The sequence below is a fragment of the Eupeodes corollae genome, chromosome 1 (assembly GCF_945859685.1).
Source record: "Eupeodes corollae chromosome 1, idEupCoro1.1, whole genome shotgun sequence".
Classification (NCBI taxonomy): Eukaryota; Metazoa; Arthropoda; class Insecta; order Diptera; family Syrphidae; genus Eupeodes; species Eupeodes corollae.
The window spans coordinates 240996453-241018473 of record NC_079147.1 but is presented as its reverse complement, the minus strand read 5'-3'; the positions used below and the strand labels follow the sequence as shown (position 1 = coordinate 241018473).

The window sequence follows — 22021 nt, the reverse complement described above, 5'->3', positions numbered from 1 at the left end:
ACTGTATTTACGATAGGCTGAATTATAGAAAGTCTATACACAAGTTTTTAAAAAATCACACTTAAAAACACCGTGACGGAAATATTCGCAGTGGTCTCATCGTAGTGGCATTTTTGTATACGCTTTTTTAGTAGTTTGTTATTAGATTTTGGAATTTAATGAATTTGTAATGGTTTCCGTGTACAACTCTTTCACGAGCTACAGCTATTTCCAAAACAATAAGAACACTAAACACGATTGGCTTTTTTTATTTGATCTAATATTTTTTAGAAATGTATTTTCATTTGTTTTGTTCATTCAATTACTTAGTGATTAATTTCAAATCCTTTATTTAAAATGACCAAGGTTGTTTGATGACCCACCAATCTTTGTTATATTTCAGGTAAAATTGAGTACCAAACTTCTGAAAATCCGATTTTTGTATGGATGCCGCTTGATTTTTTCAGTTTTGAATTAATTCCCCAAGTTTTGAATCGGATTCGAATCATGATCGCGAGGTTCACTGGGAAACATCAAATCAACTTTCTTTAAACCTTCTTTTTGTTACTTTTGTTGAGTACTTGGGCTCGTTATCGTGTTAAAATTTTAATAAATTTCAAATAGATTGACTTTTGTTTCGTCACTCCACCACACATTTTGTCATTGTTTTACCTCTTTCAATGGATCATAGGATCATGTGAAACATCTTGGCATAAGCCAGGCGCTTCTTCCTATGACATGGTTTTTATAAGTGAAAATTTCTTGACCATCGAGCTGGTAATATGGACACAAGCAAAACTCTCCGGATTGTCCTGGAACTTACTGCCTCAGCAGGTTCATGTGACGACATAAAAGGATTTTTCATAGCTTTTCTTACCAAGGCCCTTTCGTCTTTTTCTGATAATCTCGATGGGCCACTTCTAGTTTCAATAGTTTTTCTTCGTCGGAACGCTTTAAAAACCATTGTAGAGGAGCATTTGACTATTCTGGCAATTCTCCCAATTGACTCACTGTGCTTACGCAACACCAACATAGCTTGACACTGAAATTCTGAGACATGCTTATTTTTTCCCATAACGTTCTTCAATTAAATAAAATTATTTAAGTTATAAATAGTTAAATAATAGAACTTTATTATTTACTTATTTTTTTTTTCTGTAAAATCTTTATTGCAAAACTTTTAAACAAAATGTCTTAGCTGTTCTTATGTTACTGGCCAAACAGATATAGCACCGTGAACAAATGAATTGCAACTGATCCCATTATTCTTTGTTTTAATCAATAAAAAATTAATATAACTAAAGAGAATATAAAGAAAATTTATCTAACAACGATTTTTGTTTACTTCTCTAAAATGAAGGGGTTGCTTTTGTTGTTTCATTCAAACGTTGTAACTGTTCTTATTATTTTGGCTATAGCTGTTAATAATATGTGGCCTCATCCTAGTGGTTAGCAGTGTATGTCCCTGTGCCAAATATTGCCACTCAAAAGATAAAACTGCAGAGATTTAACATATCAATATCGTGTTTTCAGATTTTTAATAAATTACCAACCCTCGTATCTAAGGTATATCCTGTTTGGGTTTCAAAAATGTTAATCATATACCCTCCCACAAATCTAAATATTTTTCTACCCCGTTCATCAAAATTAAAAAACACATTTTTCAGCTAACCATTCCGTTAATATATAGCTTACCTACCTTCCACATCTTCTAGCCTGTCCAACTTAATCAGAATAAACCTTAGCTCTAGAAATCATCCCTCATCATGTCGCATCATTTTAATTTCAAACTTGAAAGTTGTGGCGTATATTTTGAAGAGCAACCCTTTAATTCTAATTCACACTTCTAAAAAAAAAAGAAGAAAACTCTAAAAAAAAACACCACAAAGCTGCTATCCTTATGATGAAACCCAAAACTCTACATCCTCACATTACACTCACTGATTTATGCTCTTGAGGGAAAACAAATCGACGTACCTACCAACCTACCTCTATGACAGGCCGAGGTACGAAATTAAATAACAAAAAATAAAAAAACAACCCCACAAGCCTTTAATTTTAATTTTCAAGGATTTCAAATAAAAATAATAATAATAAAAAAAAAAACATTTAAAATAAAAACAGAAGTGCTCGAGTTCGTGTACCGTGTATCGTGTATGGTGTAGTACCCTAGGTCGAAGACCACCGCCTTATTTTTCAGATTTGTATCCTTTTTCTTTTTTTTTTTTGGCAGGCAGCTGACAAGAAGAAGCTCTATTCAAAGGAGAAATGGAAATTAGGTCAAAGGTCCCACCCACTCTCTCTCTATGTCGACCATATCCACCATTTTGGGTACAACTTTGTGTTTCAACTTCAAGCTCCACAAATTCGCTTTTATGCTTCATGCTTCGTCCTTTTTCATGTATCTTCTGTGTGTTGTTAACAACTTCTTTGCACAATAATTGTAGTGAAGTGAAAATGACAACGCCAAATATGCCACAGAAGAAGATTCAGAATTAAGAAGAAGGAAACGGCAATGGAAAGAACATGAAGACACAAAGAATAGAACAACCCCTGTACCTCTGTCCTTCCTCCAACGATATGTACCTACAGCAGGTGCAACTAATTTCATAATTCTGTTATGGTGCTTTGTCAATGTTCTATTCTATTCCTCCTGCCTCCTCTACGTCATAACATTACGAGATACATGAAGGAGAAGGACGAAGGACATTCTCTCTCTGTGTGACTTACCTTGTAAACATCGCCGTATGTTCCTGATCCGATTTTCTGTATTAATTCATATTCGTCCTGCGGATTACGTCGCGAAATATCCGAACTAAGCAGATTGGCGTTGTGGTGTGACGAAGCCATTATGGTTGTTGTTCTTAATTTTAATTAATTAAAATTTGATGGATTTGCTGCTGGTCTGCTTCTGCCACTGCTACGGATTCAGATTCAAATTCAAGTTCTGCTGCACGCCCCCAAAACAATAAAAAAAAAAGGATACACTCGAGCGAGAAATTGAATCGAATTGAATTCAAATTGAAATATAGGAAGAAATTTATGCCACCACACTGGAATTGAAATTGGGATAAAACGCTTCCCCTTCCTACACTTCACTCTTCACAGTGAAGGTCGTCAAAAAACCAAGAATCGTTGTTTGGTTTTCACTTCTTTTTCCTCAACAAAAACCTCTTTTCCCGATTAATTTATGCACTTGGGCTAATTTGTTTGATTATTCACCGGAATTTGATGATTTTCTTACATTTCATTCGATTTATTTGTTATTATTTCACATTTTCGTTGACGTGTTGTTAAAATGAAAGAAAATTATATACACAAGAAGAATGAACCATCGTCGTCGAGTAGATGCGAGTGCGAGCGAACGACGAATACGGCAGACGTCAGAATCAGATTAGTGCGAGCGAGAGCACTGTATACGGATGGCGAAATTGAAAGAAAGAAAACTAAATGGAATTGAAGAAACACATTACACACACTCTGGAAATGGAAAATATACACAGCACGACAAGAAATAAAATATGGAATGGAAGTGGGAAGAGAGGAGGAAATAAAAAAAGAAAAGAAATTGGGCGCTGGCGAAAAATATGATTTTCTTCTTTAGCTATTTCTTTTTGATTGCCTTAACTTTTTTTTGATTATTTTATTTGAGGATAAAATAAATTCACAAACATTTTCAATTCATTTGAATTTAATTCACGGAAGTTTGGAATTAATGTTTTCACGTAATTTATCGTTTTGCGAACAAAGCGAATTATGGAAAATTTGTTTTATTTTTCTCCTGATGCGAACGAACTAAGGTTTTTGTTTCAATTTTTGAATAATTTGTGAGACTTCTTTAGCACAGCGGCGACGACGAGGACGACGACACGACACAACTTGTATTTTTGACACTTCTCGACGTTCTGCTTCTGGTTGATTTCGATTGTTCCTTTGGGTTTTTCGCTTCGTTCGTTGTTGTATACGGTGGTGGTTCAATTACCGTTCTGTTCCGTTGAGAATGCGGTGAATTTTTATTTTGTTTGAAGAACGCCATTTTGGAATTTCCAGTTCAAATTGGAAATCGGTGGCAGTCAGAAGAACAGTTTTGACAGTTGACTGTAGTTTGTGTTTGACAAAAGATGGCAGTGTAAAACAGGATGTGTTCATATGGTTTGTATTGCTTACACCAAGGTTATATGTTTACATTAAAATTTTAAAAGTATTAAGTTACATTTTTTGCGAAAAAATAAAATAATAAGAGTTATTATTTTAATCATTTGCTTTGTGGTGGTTTCGTAGGAAACCAAGTTAATTATATCATAACTCTTACTAAATTCACACACAGAAACAACATTATAACCGTTAAATTAAACTTAAAAAATGATCCAAAGCAATTCTCGTCTCTTGTTAATTAAAATGGAAATCACTTGGAGTTCTTACTTCATCGATGTTTTAGATAGACCGCAAGGTCTTAAACCAAATGCAAAACCTAGTGTGAAGGCATTTCTGCGGTTATATTTAACAAATCTTCACCTGAGTTCTATCTTGTTCTATGTCCATTTTTCAAAATGTTGGAAAATTGATTTTTAAAGTCGAGATCGGAAACTTTTGTTTATTTTACCAAATTTATTTTTGGAAGTGATGTTTTTCTGAAAGTCTTGACAATTTTGATTTAAAAACAATTCACAAATTTCTTTTTTCTTCTGTTCTGATATAATGAAAAATAGAAATCCAAACAGAGGTCATTTTGGATATTGAACAAAGTTATATGGAGTGAAGATAAATAATCTGGTAAAAGTCGACTTTAACAAAAACATCCATAGAAATAGGACATAAATTTCACTTCTAAATTCTCAGATAAGTTCATTTTAAATTTTACTTGAGGAGCTTTAAAGCATTTAAAGGTGAAATTTGTGTTTTATTACTACGAATGTTCTAGTTATAATTGACCTTAGGGTAGATTTGGATCCATTATTCAGGGTTAATAACAACATTTCGTTCAATGGTTTCTTATTATGTTTTCGTAAAAACGTTGATCTTGTATGTTAGGCATGAACGGTAACCTTGCTTGAATGTCTTTTTTCTTTTCCTTGGATAGCTTTATGTTGACAACACTTTGTACGACAGAAGGAAGGATTTCACACCCCGTGGGGAACATCGGGTGCCTAGTACCTCAACTGGAGGTTGGGTTCCAACCCCAGTGGAAAGTTGTTGGGGGCAGCAAACGAGAGAGGGGGGAGAGGTATTTCCACTAAGGCACCTCTCCTTATCCAGACGGCAGCAAAGGATTTCCCGAGATGAAACGGTGAATGGTGGCGTCTACAGTTCCAGTAAGGTTGAACTACTTAGTGAACACCTCATAGATCTTCTTCGACATATTCGGTGCCCAGGCCTGTATCCGGCTCCCCTTCCTTGGAGTTATACTAAAAATCTGGCTCTCCAGGTAGGGGGTTGTACCGTCGGGGTGACTTCCTGGCCACCTTAAAGCCTCATAGTTGCAAAGCACCAACAAGCCTGGACGGATTACGGATACGGACGGATTTACTGTTGACAACAACGAACTAAGGACAACGAACTTCGGAAATGCACGTGTAATGTTAGGCCCCTTAACAGACCACGTGCGACCGAAGAATTAGCGGAGGCCCTAGACTGCTATAAAGCAGACATCACCGCCATCCAGGAAATACGATGGGATGGGCCGGGCAAAAAGAGGATGAAAAACTGCGATATTTACTATGGTGACTGCTACCACGAAAGCCAACAGCGCTTATTTGGATGCGGCTTCGTCATTGGAGCCAGACTTAGGCAAAAAGTCTTGAGGTATAGGTGCATCAATGAGCGCCTCATGAGCATACGCATCAAGGCTAAATTCGGCAACATTAGCCTGATATGCGCGAACGTCCCACAGAAGAGAAAGACGACAACACCAAAGATATGTTCTTCGAGCTCCTAGACAAAACATATGAGCAGTGCCTTAGCTACGATATTAAAATAGTCCTGGTCGATTTTAATGCCAATCTAGGAAGGGAAGACATCTTTGGTGGAATAATCGGATTCAGGCTTATAGATTTTGCTGCGGGCGAAACGTCATGGTATCCAGTACGCGTTTTCCACACCTCAACATCCACAAAGGAACTTGGAGTTCTCCAGATCAATCTACCGACCTGATTGACCATATTGCGATCGAAGCCAGACGTGCTTCCAGCATCATGGATGTCCGAACTTTCCGAGGAGCTAACATCGACTCGGACCACAATCGCCAGAGATCGCCAAATCCTTTTCCGACCGAGTTACAAGGAACCTTTCTCCAATCGTTCTCTGCCGCCAACACATTGTATCGAAAACCAGTGGCAGCATTGCCAAGATGCAATCAGAGAAGCCGCCTCTGATGTGCTGGGTTTCAAGAAACCACCAACAAGGAAGCCCTGGTTTGATGAAGGATGTCGGCAGGCAAATGCAGCCAAACAACAGGCACGCAAAGCGGGGCTGCATAAAAGGACGAGAGCTGTTCATGAGCTCTATGAGCACAAGAGGCGAGAGGAACACCGACTTCTCAGAAGGAAAAAGGAATGGCATGAGAAGCGTGCGGTTGAAGATGCTGATAGGTTTAAAAGCAGCAATGAAGTTCGAAAGTTTTATGAACAGGTGAAACGAAATTCACAGGTGCATAAACCTAGAACCGAATGCTGCAAAGACGAAAGTGGAAACATCATAGTGGAACCGCAGTCAATGCTGTGGATATAGAGGGACCACTTCTGCAAATAGTATATCGACGAACCGAATTCCGCTGTCAAGCAGGATGATCCATTCAACATAGACGACGAAAGCCGACAATCCCGTCCTCCCAATTTAGACGAAGTAAAGATTGCCATATCTAGGCTGAAGTCTAATAAAGCTGCTGGAGCGGATGGCTTGAATGCTGAGCGCTGGAGATAAGTTGGTTCGGAGCATGCACCAACTTATCTGTGAGATATGGTCGGAAGAAAGCATGCCCGATGAATGGAACCTCAGTATTGTTTGCCCGATCCTGAAAAAAGGAGAACCTCTAAACTGCACCAACTATAGAGGAATCAGTCTACTTAACATCGCCTACAAAATCTTCTCTGCCGTAATATGTGAACGTCTAAAGCCCATCGTCAACAACCTGATAGGTCCTTATCAGTGTGGTTTTAGACCAGGAAAGTCCACAGTTGATCAAATATTCACATTACGGTAGATCCTGGAAAAAACTCAAGAACACCAAATCGACACCCACCATCTTTTCATCGATTTCAAGGCCGCATATGACAGCATATACAGGGACGAGCTGTAGTGAGCCATTTCTAGTTTTGGCATCCTTGCCAATTTCGTCCGTTTGTGCAGAATGACCATTAAATTATGTTGGAATTTACATTTACACTAACTTTTAGGATCATAAAGCTACGATTACATGGTCAATGTAAATAGTCAAAGTGTTGATTCTTTGACGTCACTAACAATCAAAATTGTCTCTGTAAACGTTCAGAGCAAAGAAAACTTCTACTATTTTTTGGAAAAGGGTTCATTGCCAATTAATGGAAAGATAAGTTTAAAATCATTCTAAGATTGAAGTTGATTACATTTCAAGTCTTCTATGTCTCCTGGGAAATTGACGTTTTATATTGCACTCTTTTATCAGTTTTTTGATAGACTGCTACCACAATAACAGGCATGTTCTGGCAACTCAAAAGACTTTATTTTCCGTCAACTGAATTCTTAAAATAAAACCAACCAAGCTAATAAATTTGTAGATGTCATTAATTTCAAACTTGGAACTTTACTTGACTACCTTTCAATGGAAGAGAACAACATTAATAAATTAAAATAAAAAAACACTTACAAATGTAACAAGTCCATCATAATTGGCGTTTTGTAATGGAAAGCTAAAGTCAAATAGGAAAGAGCCTTTTCACACAAAACTTTAAATAAGTCATAAAGTTATAAAGTTGAGCTTTAAGCCTATACTTGTGAACCATCTCGTGAACCCATACAAATTTCAGTTTTTGGTTCACCCGTAAACTTGCTCGTGAAGCTGAGTGGAAAACAAAGTGGAGAGTTTTCGTTCACGGGCAATTCACGTGCAAAATGTACGGGAACTGTTGGTGAAGCTTTGACATTTGGTTTGTTCATGTTCACAACGTGTACTCACAAGTGTGTACCAGTGAGCAATGTCAAAAGTTCACTTTCTCCACTGGCGAACGTTCACTTCACGAGGAAGTATGTACTAGGCTTTAAGTTAAATCAAAAAACCCTTTGGCCAAATATATCACCTTCCAATTAAGGCAACTTTATTGGAAAGTTGAATGGAAAGTTAGTGAAGAAAAATCTCCTTAACTATGAAGTCAAGTCCACTTATGTCAAAATGACAGCTGACCATTTTTTTTCATTTAACTAAAATTTGAACTTTATTAATCTTTGATTTCTTTATTTTCTACGCATTTCAATTTAACGTTTTATGAAGAAGAATTCCTTGCATAATTAGAAAAGAAGTATGTAAGAAATATTTATTTAAAATCCAAAATACATAGGTGGCGCAACAGTCCTTAGAGAACCAGGGCAGTGACTTACAACTCTTAACCATTCCTGTGAGCGAGTAATGACAGGGGTGGAGGGGATCTACAGTTTATATGCCGAATCCAAACGGCTAATTTGAGAAAGCATTTTTTCATGACAACAATTACTCTTGGTGAGTTTGTCAATTCCTTGCAAGAGCCAATACCCGTGTAAAAAGTTTAGGTGGTGAAAGCAGAGGTTAATGAAGTAAAGTTCCGTGATTGAAGTTCATGACACTTGACTAACTTACTTATTGATTTGGTCAAAATTAACATTAAAAGAATATAGTTGTCTGAACCTGCCTATTGACTAACTTTCCAATAAAGTTACTTTAATTGAAAGCTCCAATCCATTCCAGTCAAATCAGATATTAAATAATGAACTTACCTTATGTCACCTGAACCGGCCCAATGTTAAAATTTCCGTCGTCATGCAGGCCATTACTACTCGATCTTGAAATCAACTCAACAAAACTTAATTTTTTATTTAGACACTGTTTTATTTTGCTGTGGCCGTAGCCTGCCCCAAAATGGCGCTAGAAATTTTTAACACAAAAGTAAGCAAAACCTAATGTCACCGTAGCCACTGGGTACCGCCCCCATAAAACCCGCGATGATAGTACTAAAGATTTTATATACAAAGATGACATAAACGATAATTATTCACTGGGAGCAGCCAACTTCATGTTTAAGTACAAAAACACTATTGGAAGATGCAATCTTTCGAACTTACTAGCCTCCAAAAGACAAAAATCCATTTGTTTACATTGTTGTAATTGAAATATGGGGAATTTTTCGCGCACTTTTGAAGCCATCATTGAATTAACTCTTAAATCAGCTGTTTGCTTTAGATTGTACGCAAACACAAACCAAGATGGATACTGAGGATTTTTATGTTAACGTAGAGTGCTTTTGCTTATCTAAGCATTGCCAGATCAGCAAAAAACTTAAATCAAATTAAACCAAATAATTTTCATCCTTAACCAATATAAACATTTTTATTCGTTTTTATTTGCGTGTTTTTGTTTTTCAAAAAGGATTTTGTGTACAATTTTTATTTTAATTTTATATATAATCATCTGTCGTAATAAAGATTATTTGTTTTACTCTTGAGATTTAGTACAAGGCATTTAAAGCCTTTTTTAGGAATAATGAATTTCACTCTGCAAAATGTGAAAGATTTTGTTTAACTTTAAACAGATTTTAGTTTTTTTGTTTGTAGTCAACAGATTTTTGCTAATATATACTTTTTCTTTTTTTTTAAGATTTTAAAAATTTATTATTCTAGGTTGCACATTAGACATGAAATTTGTTTGTGTAATTTCATGTTTGTTTTAAAATTTAAGTATGAAAAATGTTTGCCTACTTATTTGTTTAAATAAAATTTAAAAAATTTGACAATAAAGATTTAAATAAACACCATTTTATTATACAACAAAAGCTATTACGTTTTTTAACAATTATTTTCGTGTAAAAAATTACGATGTTTAACTAAAAATAAAATTAAATATATTTATTTATATTATTTTAAATATTTTTCATTTGTGTAAAAGACATTTAACATTAATATTTATTGAGATTTTAACAAAATTATAATGTATACAAAAAAGAAACTATATTTATTAGAAAATAATTTTTATTCTCATTGATTGCCACAATTCACTTGTTTAAAAATTAATTTTAACTTTTAACAAAACTATATAAATAAAAAAATTTATAAAATATTCTATGTATTGTATTGTTTGTATATGTGCGAGATTTAATTAATTTCTTCTTGTTTTTTGAATTTACATATTAAATTGTAAACTGTGAAATATATTTTCGTTTTTTTAATTTTTGTTTCAAGGCTTTTTTTGTTATTTTTGTTTCATAAAAATGTGAAAATTTAATAGTTTTTTGTTATTTTTAAATAAAATAAATATTTTTTTGTTATTTTTGTTTTGTTTGTATATAAATTTTGCATTATCAAGTATTTTTTTTGTATTAATTTTTCACAGTTTTCGTATGCTTCCATTTGCTGCTGCTGAATTTATTTTCGATCTGCAAAAATAAGAAATAAATAAAAGATGTTATCGTGAGATATTTATTTAATTTGCCTTATTTTTCTAAACAATTCAAAGCTTTGGGAATAAAATTTAAGGTAGATACACAAATAAAAGCATTTTTTTTAAATAAAGGGGACGTTTTGTTTGTTTTTTTTTTTATTTTAGAATTCAGCCAGCATTTAAAAGTTTAAGCAAAATCAAAACCAACATTTCTAAAATCTGTCAATTTACCTTTTTTACTTTAAATGTTACTATGGGTTAAAATATATCTTAGGTAGTTCTAGATAAATGTCAAATGTCGTTAACTAATTAAAAACATTTTAATATTAAATAATTAATTTTGAAAGAAGCAATAGAATAAGGAATGTTTAATTTGAACTCATTTATTCCCTTTCCATCGCAATAATGTGACAGTAAAAACTTCACGTTTTATAGAATGTACGATCTTAAAAATACAATCACAACCGTAACGTTCTTCAAATTTCTGTAAAAAACTGTCAAATTATGTGAAAACTGTATTTATCAACACACTTCTAACTTTCTGTGAAAGACTGTCAAGTTATAATAAGCTGTTGGGCTTTTTATTGGTATGAAAAGTCAATTTATGTGGATCTGTCAAAAATGACAAATCGAGTGACCTCTCGATTCATATCTGAAGTTTCAACGCAGATAAGTTATTGTTGTTCAATCAAGCGAGAAAACGGAAAAAAAATCAAATTGCTTCACAGATCGTTTGTGGGAAAAGGAATACAAATTAATTATGTAATTGATCTTATTTACTCTTAATGCCAAAATACATACATAAATAATTAATTTGTTTGACAAGCGAGAATACAGATTAATAAAACTTAAAAATTCCAAACAGTTATGAGATATGTTACTTTAATTTTATTCCCTTGAAGTGGGAATTCTTGGTTTTTACCAAAATGTAGGAATCTGATTTTTGGGTTGAAAGGCGAGCAAAAATTTGATCTAGAATCAAACCTATCCAAAAAAATGTATTTAGTTGACTAAATTCAATCTAATGTTTGCATTTTTGGATTTTGAAAGAGTTGATAGATACATTAAGATAGCTGTCAAAAAAATAAAACCAACCTTTAACTGTCATAAAAACAAGACAAACCAGAAAACCAAATATAACATATAAACATTTAAAAACAATTTTCAGATTCCTTTAAATTCAACGGTTTGTTAAATCATCTTGTCTATCGGATGTCCACATGTACCTATATTAGGATAGGCTTAGATTTCCTTTAAAACGTTAAGATTGTTACGATTCTAATAGTATGACGTCATCACATCGTTACTATAATCATTATTGAAGTGTCAAAACGTTGCGATTTGTAACAATTGACAACTCAGCTCGAAAGCTGTTAAACAGTCAATCTGTCTATCGGATGTCCAGATATATTTATAACTTGAATAGGCTTAGACTTCCTTTAAAACGTTAAGATTTCTACGATTCTAATAGTATGACGTCATCACATCGTTACTAAACTCGTTGTTGAAGTGTCAAAACGTTACGACTTGTAACAATTGAAAACTCAGCCCGAGAGCTGTTAAACTGTCAAAGTGAATAATTTGTTTACAAAGAAATAATTGTTTTTTGTGTGTTTTGATCGAAACCAATGAATATAAAGCCTTTCGTTATCCAAATCATTTTGATTCTTATTTCACAATGAACCAAAATTCTCCGTTGATTCTTATATTTGCTTTTCATCTTTGTCTCATTCTTTAACTCATCAATTTTGATTAAAATTCTTTAGGATGTTAATAGCAGCTTCAATTTTTCTTTCGCTATTCATTTTGAGATTTAAGGTTGTTGTTGAAGCACAAGCAGTTCATCAACCTATTATTGAATTTTATTAAACTCACTTAAAATCTATATTTAAATCAACTTTTAACTTAAAACTAAATTTATTATCAATTTGATATTTAAATAAAACTTAAAGTCTAAACTTGAATTAAAACCTTAATTTGAATTACAATTCTAAAATGTAAATAAAAAATCATTGCGATTATAGCCTAAAATGTCAAGATTCTAAACTCGTACTAAAATTCTTAATTTTTCAAATTTGCCGCCACTAAAAATCATCGGCCATCTTTTAATTGTAACAAAAATGTACTAAAATTAAAAACAAAACAAAAAAGAGAAAGAAGAAAATAAATAATAAAAGAAGGATTTGGTATTCAAGCAAAGACCACCGTACAATAAAGTTTAAATTTGTTTTGCGTTTTTCTTTTTCTTTCCACCGTCGTCGTTGCAGTTTTTTGATCGAATTTTTCGAAGACTTTCAGATTGGAGTAAGTAAGTAAAAAATAATAGAAATATCTATTTGAATAATTATCTGTGAAGATTTTCTAATCAGATCAACATTCGCGATTAAAATCTAAAGAGCGAGTAAAAAAAGCTTTGCTCGTACCGTTGTAAAAATTATTTTTTAAATTTTTCATATTGGCAGTTTGACAGATAAACAGTTTTTAACAATTTTCGTTTCTAAATAATCTTAACAAATTCCAACAACTGCTGTTTTGGATCAGCTATTCTTTCACACACAATTTAATAAAAAAAAGGACTGAACGCATCTATTTAAACACAAAATTAAATCAATTTTCCAATGAATTTTAAATTTACCAATGGAAAATAAAAAGAAAATCAGGCGTGTTCGGCAACTTAAAATTTGTCAAACTCACGGGAGAGAACAGAGTCTGAATGATCCACACAAGTTGTTGGATTCCGTTGTATCAAATCTAAAATAAATAGTTTTTAAGACTTTTTCAGGAGTCTATTGTCGCCATCGAGACAAGTTAAAGTCTAGATTTACAGTAAAGACCTTCAGAAGTGACTAAATTTGAATCTCTCATTTTGATAACTCATCAGCTGATCAAACTTATCATTATCGTTAGTGTTAAGTTTAACATGCAATTAAATTAGTTTATATAAAAGCGATTAAGCAAGCAAGACAAGAAAAAATAACTGTGTTAGTTTGTAAGCCTAGAATATCCATTTATTTTTATTTTTTATGGATTGCAAAAACGGTTGCGTATTTTTAAAAGCAAAAGCACATTTCAATTATTGTTATTTTTTTCTGTTCAAGACAAGGCATTTTATTAAAGCTTGGCAGTTCGAATAAATTATTATGTTTATCTTTTTCATATAATCAGCTAATTTAACGATTTTATAAATTTTGTGGTATAGAAAACGTATTTTCAAATTCAAACAAAACTCAACGAAACGCATCAAACAACTGGACGAAGACATTTTTTATATGGTGCTTACCCGTAAATTTTTCACTGAATATTTTCACAAAACACATTGTTTTGTAATCTGGGTTGTTTTTAAAGTAGAGAAGGAGCAGTTGATGTTCGCATTTTCTTAGTTATTTTGTTTTTATATATTTATTTAAACTATTATTTTTAATTAATTTAGCAAATTAATCTTGGAGCACTTAGAGCAAGGACGTTTTTCTTTTGGTGTTTGCCATTTTTTTTGTCAATTATTTACAAAATTGTTTATCTTTAAATAGTTTTTAAAATTTTAAATGTATATGGACGAGAAAATGAACTTTTATTTTTGTTTTAAGATGACCACTACATAAAATTACTATGCATCCTTTATTTTTATTTTATTTATTTTTTGTAAAATATGATTTCATGGAAGAGAGAAAAATGTAAAAGTATTTTGTTTTTTAATAATTAAAGAATATAAATGTTAAGTAGTTTAATATTAAAATACTATCAAAGTCTAAGCAATATGGCAAAATAAAATTAACAGGATAACAACGAGAAATTAAAATTAAAAATGAAGACATTTAAAATGAATGAATGAAATAATGAACAATATTTACCAAATTTAAAATTTAAAAAAAAGACTAAATTTTAAGGCAAATGAAAATTAATTTTATTTATTTATCTATAGGTTTTATTATATATAGCTGTTTTAATATAATTTATCGAAGCATAAATTAATAAAAAATAAATTATATAGTTTATTAGATTAGCACAGCGCTACTTATTGTATTAAATCTTTTTCTGAGAGTACCGGTAATGTGGACCTAGGGAGCATTTTGTATTTTTTTTTTAAATTATTTGAAGGCATTTATTTTATCGTAATGAAATGTGTGTAATTAGAAGGGAAAAAAAAGAATAAGAAAAACTTGTATTACTTTCAATTTCTTATTTTTTAAAATTAAAATTTAAACTTATTTTAATTAAGATAATAAAATGTTAAGAAAAAAATATTATGTGAGTACTTACAATTCCATGGATAGAACTGTTGGATTCGTACAGGCTTGTGGTGCACGCACATGACACTGTTTGTGACAGATCATTTGGCAGTCACGACATTCATAGCCCTGTTTGCCAGGTCGTCGCGGGATTGATTTTGTACAAATTGCACATACAAGGCGGCTTCTAAAAACAATGTTTTCTTGATATTATAAGTACTTATGTATGGAGTTGTTTTTAAAAACTTACCCGCTTAAATGTTTGGCAACAAACGTATGATCGTTGTATATGTGAAGTTTTGTGCCCTTGCGGCGCCATTTAGGCCGCTGAGCTATTGCGAGGGGAACTATAAAATGCCTAGAGATAGAGAGAGAAACAAATTTGTTAAAAGGATCAATAATAAATGTCAAAAATTTAATAAACACTTCTAAATTGTTTTCACATTTCACTCAACAAGGAATAATGCATAAGTATAGTAACAGGTATTCATACAATGTGTGAGTTTTTCTGCAGGCCCCTATTTAGGCAGCTGTCACTTTTAAATACGACATAATTTGGCGCTTGACAAGAAAAACTACTAAAACTATAATAAAGAAACTATACTCGTTTCAAAATAGTGAACGTTTTGACAGTTGGAAGCCGAGATCAGGTGATTGAACTCTTTTGGATTTTTTTCTTTGGAGCCACGTGAATTATTAGATCGATCTTAAAGCTCTACAAGGGATTCAAGACTTGTAATATTAAATTTGTGAATTTATCGAGGACAAACAGCCTTCGAATCTGCAACCGTGCAATGAAATAAATATCATTTGATTTCTCTTGAAAAATAAACGTTTTTAAAACTTCATTTTTATAGAAAAATCTTGTGTAAATGGGTTGATTTTAAAATGTTTGATTTTTTTTAGAAACCGGTGAGGAACTACGGAAGAAGGTAACTTTTACTAATTTTAATCACTAACTTTTAATTTAAATCGTAAAATAGGTTCAATCGATAGTTGATAGTTATAACAATAAGTGTCAAACAATTTCGTTGGTGTAGAATAGTTTTCCATTGGTATATAATAAATCGACAAATTTGTGTACTTGAATCTGTCAAAACACTGAGTCGAATTTCAAATGTTTGCGTTCTGTTTATAAACAGGGGAAGTTTATTACATTTTTCAAGAGAGTTTTCCGGAATTAATACCAATGGAGTTTTCCATGGGTAAATTTAAATTTAATTAAAATATTGAATTTTTTTTGGCCCATGGAACACGTATAAATTGTATTGATGCAAAGAGAAGTAAATTTTCTGAAAAATCCAGATGCATTTATTTTGCCCCATGCAATGAAAAAACAGTGTTCTGACAGATCTAGATCAAGATAGATTGATTTAGTTTACCCATGAAAAATATAATTTTCATTTTATGAATGTGATTTGTAATTGGTAAAAAATTTAAATATAGAAATAGATGAAAAAAATCAATTGATTGTCAATAATGTCATTCATTTTAAATGGTCTTAATTTAGAGATTGATGTTCATTTCAGCACACATGAAACTTAAATCAAGTGATATTCATTCATTTACTCGAAATCTCTTTTCCTGTATAGAAACGTCAAAAATACTACTTTCAAAAGTTTAATGTTAGGCCAATGTCTCTCATTTCGTGTAGAACTGATATTCGTTCTATTTGTAAACTTGAATTTCTACGTATTCAATATTTTGACAGTTATTGCGTATAAAGTTTGGTTGTCATTGCCAGGGGCGTCTTTAGACTTTTGGGGGTCATGGGCCCAATAGAATTTGGGGACCAAAAAAGTAGGTATAGCATATTTTTTTAAAGTATTATTACCTTTTGAAAATATATTTACCTTCAACTGTTGAACATTTTTCTTTATAGTTGGTTTTTGATAATTTGTATTGTTTTTTTTTTGGTTGATTTCTAATATTTTTTGACTTTGTGAGTTGCAAAATCATGAATTAAGTCATCAAATTCAATATCCTGTAGTAATTCATTTTCAATTGATAAAATTGACAAGCTTTTTAGTCTATCTTGTAGCATTGCGCTTCGAAGTACATTTTTATCCGGTTCAATTTCGGAAATGAACGCTCTTCACTGCAGTTTGAAACCATTAAAGATATAATAAAGTTTCTACACTTGGAAATGTGTTCCCAATTTCATCCACTGCATCTAGACTGTACAATTTTGATATTGTAATAAGTTGCAGGCATTCTACCTCAAGTTCTTCTACATTAACGTCTCTACGGTATTTTTTTGGAAACTGTTCGCGAGAATTTTGCAACTCCACTGAAGTCAAATATTGCAATCGACAAAAAAGCCAAAAAATGCATTAATTTTTAGATTGCAATTGGATCGTGTTTTTAAGTGCAAAGTAATATTGTCAATAAATGGAAAAAAATTGATATTTTAAACTTTTCTTCCCCAGTTAGCTAGAGGGATGTTGCACGTTGTAGTAAGTCTTAATAATAAGCAAACGGATTCTGAATTTTGGCACACGCTTCAAATTTATCAAAATTCTCCCTTAGATCATTTATGAAAGAACATAGTGAACATTGAAGAAAGCAAATTGGCAGCAACGTCAATAGTTATTGTTTCTTTTTGAGGGCTCTTGCTGGTTTAATGAATTCTTTCTAATATTGCTACAGCGCTTCGCTTTTTGTTTTTGGAGCTTGCTCTAGATCTCTAGAGATAGATGTCAAGGCTCCAGTAATTTGCTCATAACCATGATGGAGCACGTTAACTGCATCAGCTCATGCAGATTATCTTGTTTCAGAAAGGCTTTAAAGACCTCTATGCGATGGGTAGAAGCAGGAAAAAAGTTGTATATTTTGTATATTTGAATCTTGCTTGCAAACCAGAATATTTTCCCGACATATTAGACGCATTTTCCTCTACAATCCTCTATTGAAATGTCATGATTTTCCAGAAATGTCAAGATTGTTTCAGCCAAATATTCAGATTTATGCTCTTGAATAGGTATACATTTTAAGAATTTTTCGATGGGAACACAATTTTTAACATACCGAATTACAAAAGTCAACAGAAAATCAGCAAATATTAGCTGATAAATTGGAAGTTGGAAGCGTTTCCTTTTCCTCAGTTCCACATTTGTTTAAATGATCTGCGATGAATGAATCAAATTCACCTAAAAGTTCCAGGAATCCGAAAAAAATTCCATTGTTGGGCAACCCAATGGTTTCGTTAGGAGAAACCCAAGTTACATATTTTGTATTTTTTTTTCTATTATGAAACCTACCTCAAGCAAACACCGACATACGCAGATAAGTACTGTGAAGATGAGCAGAGCGAGAGACAAAGAACGTAGTCTTTATGGCTGAATCAAAAACACGCTTCAGCTTCGGCTTCGTTTACGGTGGGCCTGCTTTGAGGTTGCTTTGAATGACATTTCTATTATTTCATCCCTTCAAAGAGCAAATATTTTGTTTGTCGACATTTTTTTACAGCTGTTGAGCTGTCAGACAAAGCAAATGTTCAGATAATTGAACTAAAGCTTCCGTTTGGAGTCACATTACGTTACATTACTTTTGTCAAACGAAACGTGAAGTTGAAGCTCCATTGTGATAGCATGCATTGAATTCCTATGGCTGAACTCGTAAACGTCAGGCGAAGCCGAAGCTGTAGCATGTTTGTGATTCAGCCATTATTCCTTCCATTAAACAGAGAGGAAGAAAGAGGAAAGGACACAAAAATTGTTCTATCCGACTCATCATGGTACAACTCATCATTTCGCAACTAATCATGGGACAACTTTGTGTTTGTTTATGGAGTGTGTTGAAAAGCCAACATGTGTACAGAACTGTAGAGTAAAACTAAAGAAGAGTTGTTAAAATAATGTTGACAGCGTTTGCAGGTGTATCATTCATGTTGGCAGAGGATTAAGATGTTGCGGTGGAGAATCTCAACGGAACGGAGAGTAAAATGAAACTTGGTTTTCTGTTATTGTCCACTTTATTTCTATATAATTCTTGTATAGATTAATTCATTTTGAGTTGGTGGATTTGGAGCCTAACTACTGCGGTGCCCTGGTCCACCGGGCCTATGCCTAAAGACGCCACTGGCCATTGCGTTTAAGTAGTTTTAGTCGGGGAAAAAGTCTTACGGACTATTAACATGCGAGCGACCAACGACAGACGATAAAATAAAAACATTTGATTTTAAGCAATAAATAAACTTAAATGCTGTACAAATTGTTAACAAAAATCTCGAAATATAGCTTAATGTAATAAAATTAACCTTTTTATTTTTAAAAAAGATACATTCTAGAAAATAAATTTTTCGTCGCGAATTGCAATCTGATTGAAGCGAACTGTCAAACTCCACGATCCACACTTAAACGAATAAACTGTTAAAGTTATGTCAAATTTTGACGTTTCAAAACTTAAAACAATAGAGGATGACACTTTGTGCCATTAGAAAACTGATCCAAGGTCTTATTTACTAAATTTAGATTGACTCTTTAATAAAAAACATAAAAACTTACCTTTTGACACCATTCTCAATGGTTTCCAATACCAATGTAGATGCCTCATGTACATAAGTTTTGTTGCTAGCCGATGAAAAACCTGAGATAGCAGAAGATTCTGAAATTGAGGATCGTCTTGAATGGTCAAGTGATGTCACATTTATTTTCGGACCTATATGTTGATTTCATTTTTTCCAAATTTTAACACAAAATAACATAAAAATACGCCACGATCCACGATATTTAGCAGTAATTATTATTGTTTAATTATTTATTTTTTTTAAATGTGTATATTTGTGTTTTTTTTTTATTTGTTTGCAATTAAGTGACGTGCATTTTAATTATTTATTAACCCAGATTTATGTTTGCGTTTAATCATTGTTTTATGTGTGATGAAGCCCATTTATGTGTGTTTTGTTTTTGATTTTATTATTTTTTGAAATATTTAACGATCACCAAAAATTAAAAGAAAAAAAAAATATATAAAAATAAAAGAAATTAATAATGAAAATAAATATTAAAAAATAATTTAGCAATAAGATTATGTGTAGGTTGTGTTTTAACAGGAACAGTTAAATTTACGACACATTGACGTTATTGACATTACATTTGTTCGACATGGAAAGAGGGTAGAAAAAAAGAAGAAGAAAAAGAGGGTTCACAAGATTTTACGGGTAAAATTAAATATAATTAGTTAAGAATGGGAATGGGAGATGTTTTTTTTGTTAACCAGTTGTACGAAGGTGGTTTAATTTTTTGGTTCAAAGAATTCGATGGATTAACTGAGGATCAAAGGTGGTTCAAATTCAACAGTTGAACGTCCCCTTATTTAAGGTTCAACTATGGTTCAAGTTGAACTGACGTTAAACTATGGATACATATGTGGTTTTTGTCAATTACAATCTTAATCCACCATGCAACCTCAGTTAATCCACTGAAAATCATTGGGTTTAAAATGTTAAACCAGGGGTGAAATATTCAACCATCTTCATACAACTGACTCTATGTGTGAAGTTAATGACTAAACTGGGACTAAATATATAAATCTACTTGATCAAACTAGACACAGTGGACAAAAAGCAAATGTTACGTAAATTTTTAATTTAACTAATTCTAAAGTGTCACAATAATTATTACAATCACAAATAACCAATAAATCAAGCCCAAATAATATCTACTCTTTTTTACCACTGTATTAATATTAAAAAATGTGTTCTAGAGAGTTGATGTGTTATGAAAAGTATGAATGTGAGTATGGAAATTATATGGTTTTTCAAACTAAAGTGCATTTTATTACCAAGCGAATTGCTTTTCGACAATACACCACGATCAACAGACAACGATCTAGAATCACCATTTAGATTGTTGGCATCGAAAGGTATCATTCCATCACGATCTGCCGATCGTGTTCGAGTTTTCGATCGTCCCAAGCGCTTCTTCAACGTTCCAAAGAAATTACGTTTTTTACTTCGACTACGATCGTCCAAGTCATCAGGAATTGGTGTTGTTGATGTTGGATGGGTTTGACTTCTAGGTAGACTGTTGCTTTTGTAGCCGTTGTTGTTGTAGTTTCCATTACCATTGATTTGGCGATTTGACATTTGATTGGGCGATGAGGCAGCATTTGGGCGACCAAACTGTTGAATGAAGAAATGCAAGAAATAAGTTTTATTAGAAACTTAGTGAATAATTTGAAAAAAAAAAAATATTAAGAAGTCCTTTCTAAGTATTAAACTTAAACAAGTTTTGTCGAATTTTTGACATTTGTCTTCTATGTGAAAACGTTACAAGTAACACGATTACTTTTTGAAATAAAGCTGTCACAAAATTGATTTTGCTGAAACCAAATGTCATCGATGTTTAGGTGATACATTTTTGCAAATAAAAGTCAGTCAGCGTGGCTCAATTGCGCTCATCATTCTTTTTTGTGGCCATTCCATCCTCCATATTTCAGAAGAAATAATGACCGAAAAAGCCGCAACCGAGTATACCACACCTATTTTGATAAATAACTTTCCAAAATTCCGTAGAGGTGTTCAGGCTATAAATGATTTATATTGAATTGCCCAACCTTACTAAACAGAAACGTCAACACAGTTTGACATTTTCAGCTGTCAAAACATCGAAACTTACACAATGTCGTAAACTATTTTCAAAATTCACTGAATGCAAAGTAAAAATCCTTTTGTCTTACTTTAACATTCATTAAATATGGTTCATTAAACATGATGGTTAGTGCGATGGACTGTCATGCGAGAGGTCTTGGGTTCATTCCCTGCCTATGCCATCTAAATTTTTTTTCCCGGGTACTGCCTCTTGCGAGGAATTGACAAATTCTTCAAGAGTAATTCTTGTCATGAAAAGTACTTTCCCAAATTTGCCGTTTGGATTCGGCTTAAAACTGTAGGTCCCTTCCATCCCTGACAACAGTACTCGCACACAGGAATGGTCAAGAGTTGTCAGTGACTAGGCCCTAGTTCTCAAACGGACTGTTGCGCCACCCATTTTATTTTAATTTAAATATTGCCAGAGAGCAAGAACAGAAATTATCATGTAATTGAAAGCCAAGATTTTGGATTTGAAAAAATAAACTGTCACAATATATTTTTCAGCTGACAGTTTGTGGTTGTTTATGATTTGTTCAACTTAATTCAATTGTAAAAACGTATTTATATTAAATATTAAATTTTAATGAAAATTTGACAGCTGCGATGAAAAAATAAACTGTCACC

General features: G+C 32.6%; 2 protein-coding genes across 26 annotated transcripts in view; both read right to left on the bottom strand.

Moving 5' to 3' along the window:
* LOC129943113 (mitogen-activated protein kinase kinase kinase kinase 5) overlaps positions 1 to 3901 on the bottom strand; it is a 206567-nt gene extending 202666 nt beyond the window's left edge. For 5 of the 7 annotated variants that reach the window (XM_056052347.1, XM_056052348.1, XM_056052349.1 and 2 more), the window contains exon 1: positions 2710 to 3901. In XM_056052347.1, coding sequence (XP_055908322.1) covers positions 2710 to 2829 — 120 coding nt within the window. In that variant the 5' untranslated portion in view covers positions 2830 to 3901. The remainder of the gene's footprint in view (positions 1 to 2709) is intronic. The other 2 variants (XM_056052350.1, XM_056052354.1) reach the window with 1 other exon arrangement.
* A 5600-nt stretch (positions 3902 to 9501) lies between these two features.
* The window catches only part of LOC129941823 (uncharacterized), a 110379-nt gene continuing 97859 nt past the window's right edge, over positions 9502 to 22021 (bottom strand). For 11 of the 19 annotated variants that reach the window (XM_056050568.1, XM_056050565.1, XM_056050567.1 and 8 more), the window contains 5 exons: positions 20587 to 20926; positions 19308 to 19461; positions 15053 to 15160; positions 14834 to 14989; positions 9502 to 10571 (listed from right to left, as the gene is read on the bottom strand). In XM_056050568.1, the coding sequence (XP_055906543.1) occupies positions 10523 to 10571; positions 14834 to 14989; positions 15053 to 15160; positions 19308 to 19461; positions 20587 to 20926 (807 nt within the window). In that variant the 3' untranslated portion in view covers positions 9502 to 10522. Of the gene's footprint in view, positions 10572 to 13856; positions 14190 to 14453; positions 14632 to 14833; positions 14990 to 15052; positions 15161 to 19307; positions 19462 to 20586; positions 20927 to 22021 lie in introns of those variants that run through there. The other 8 variants (XM_056050563.1, XM_056050574.1, XM_056050560.1 and 5 more) reach the window with 6 other exon arrangements.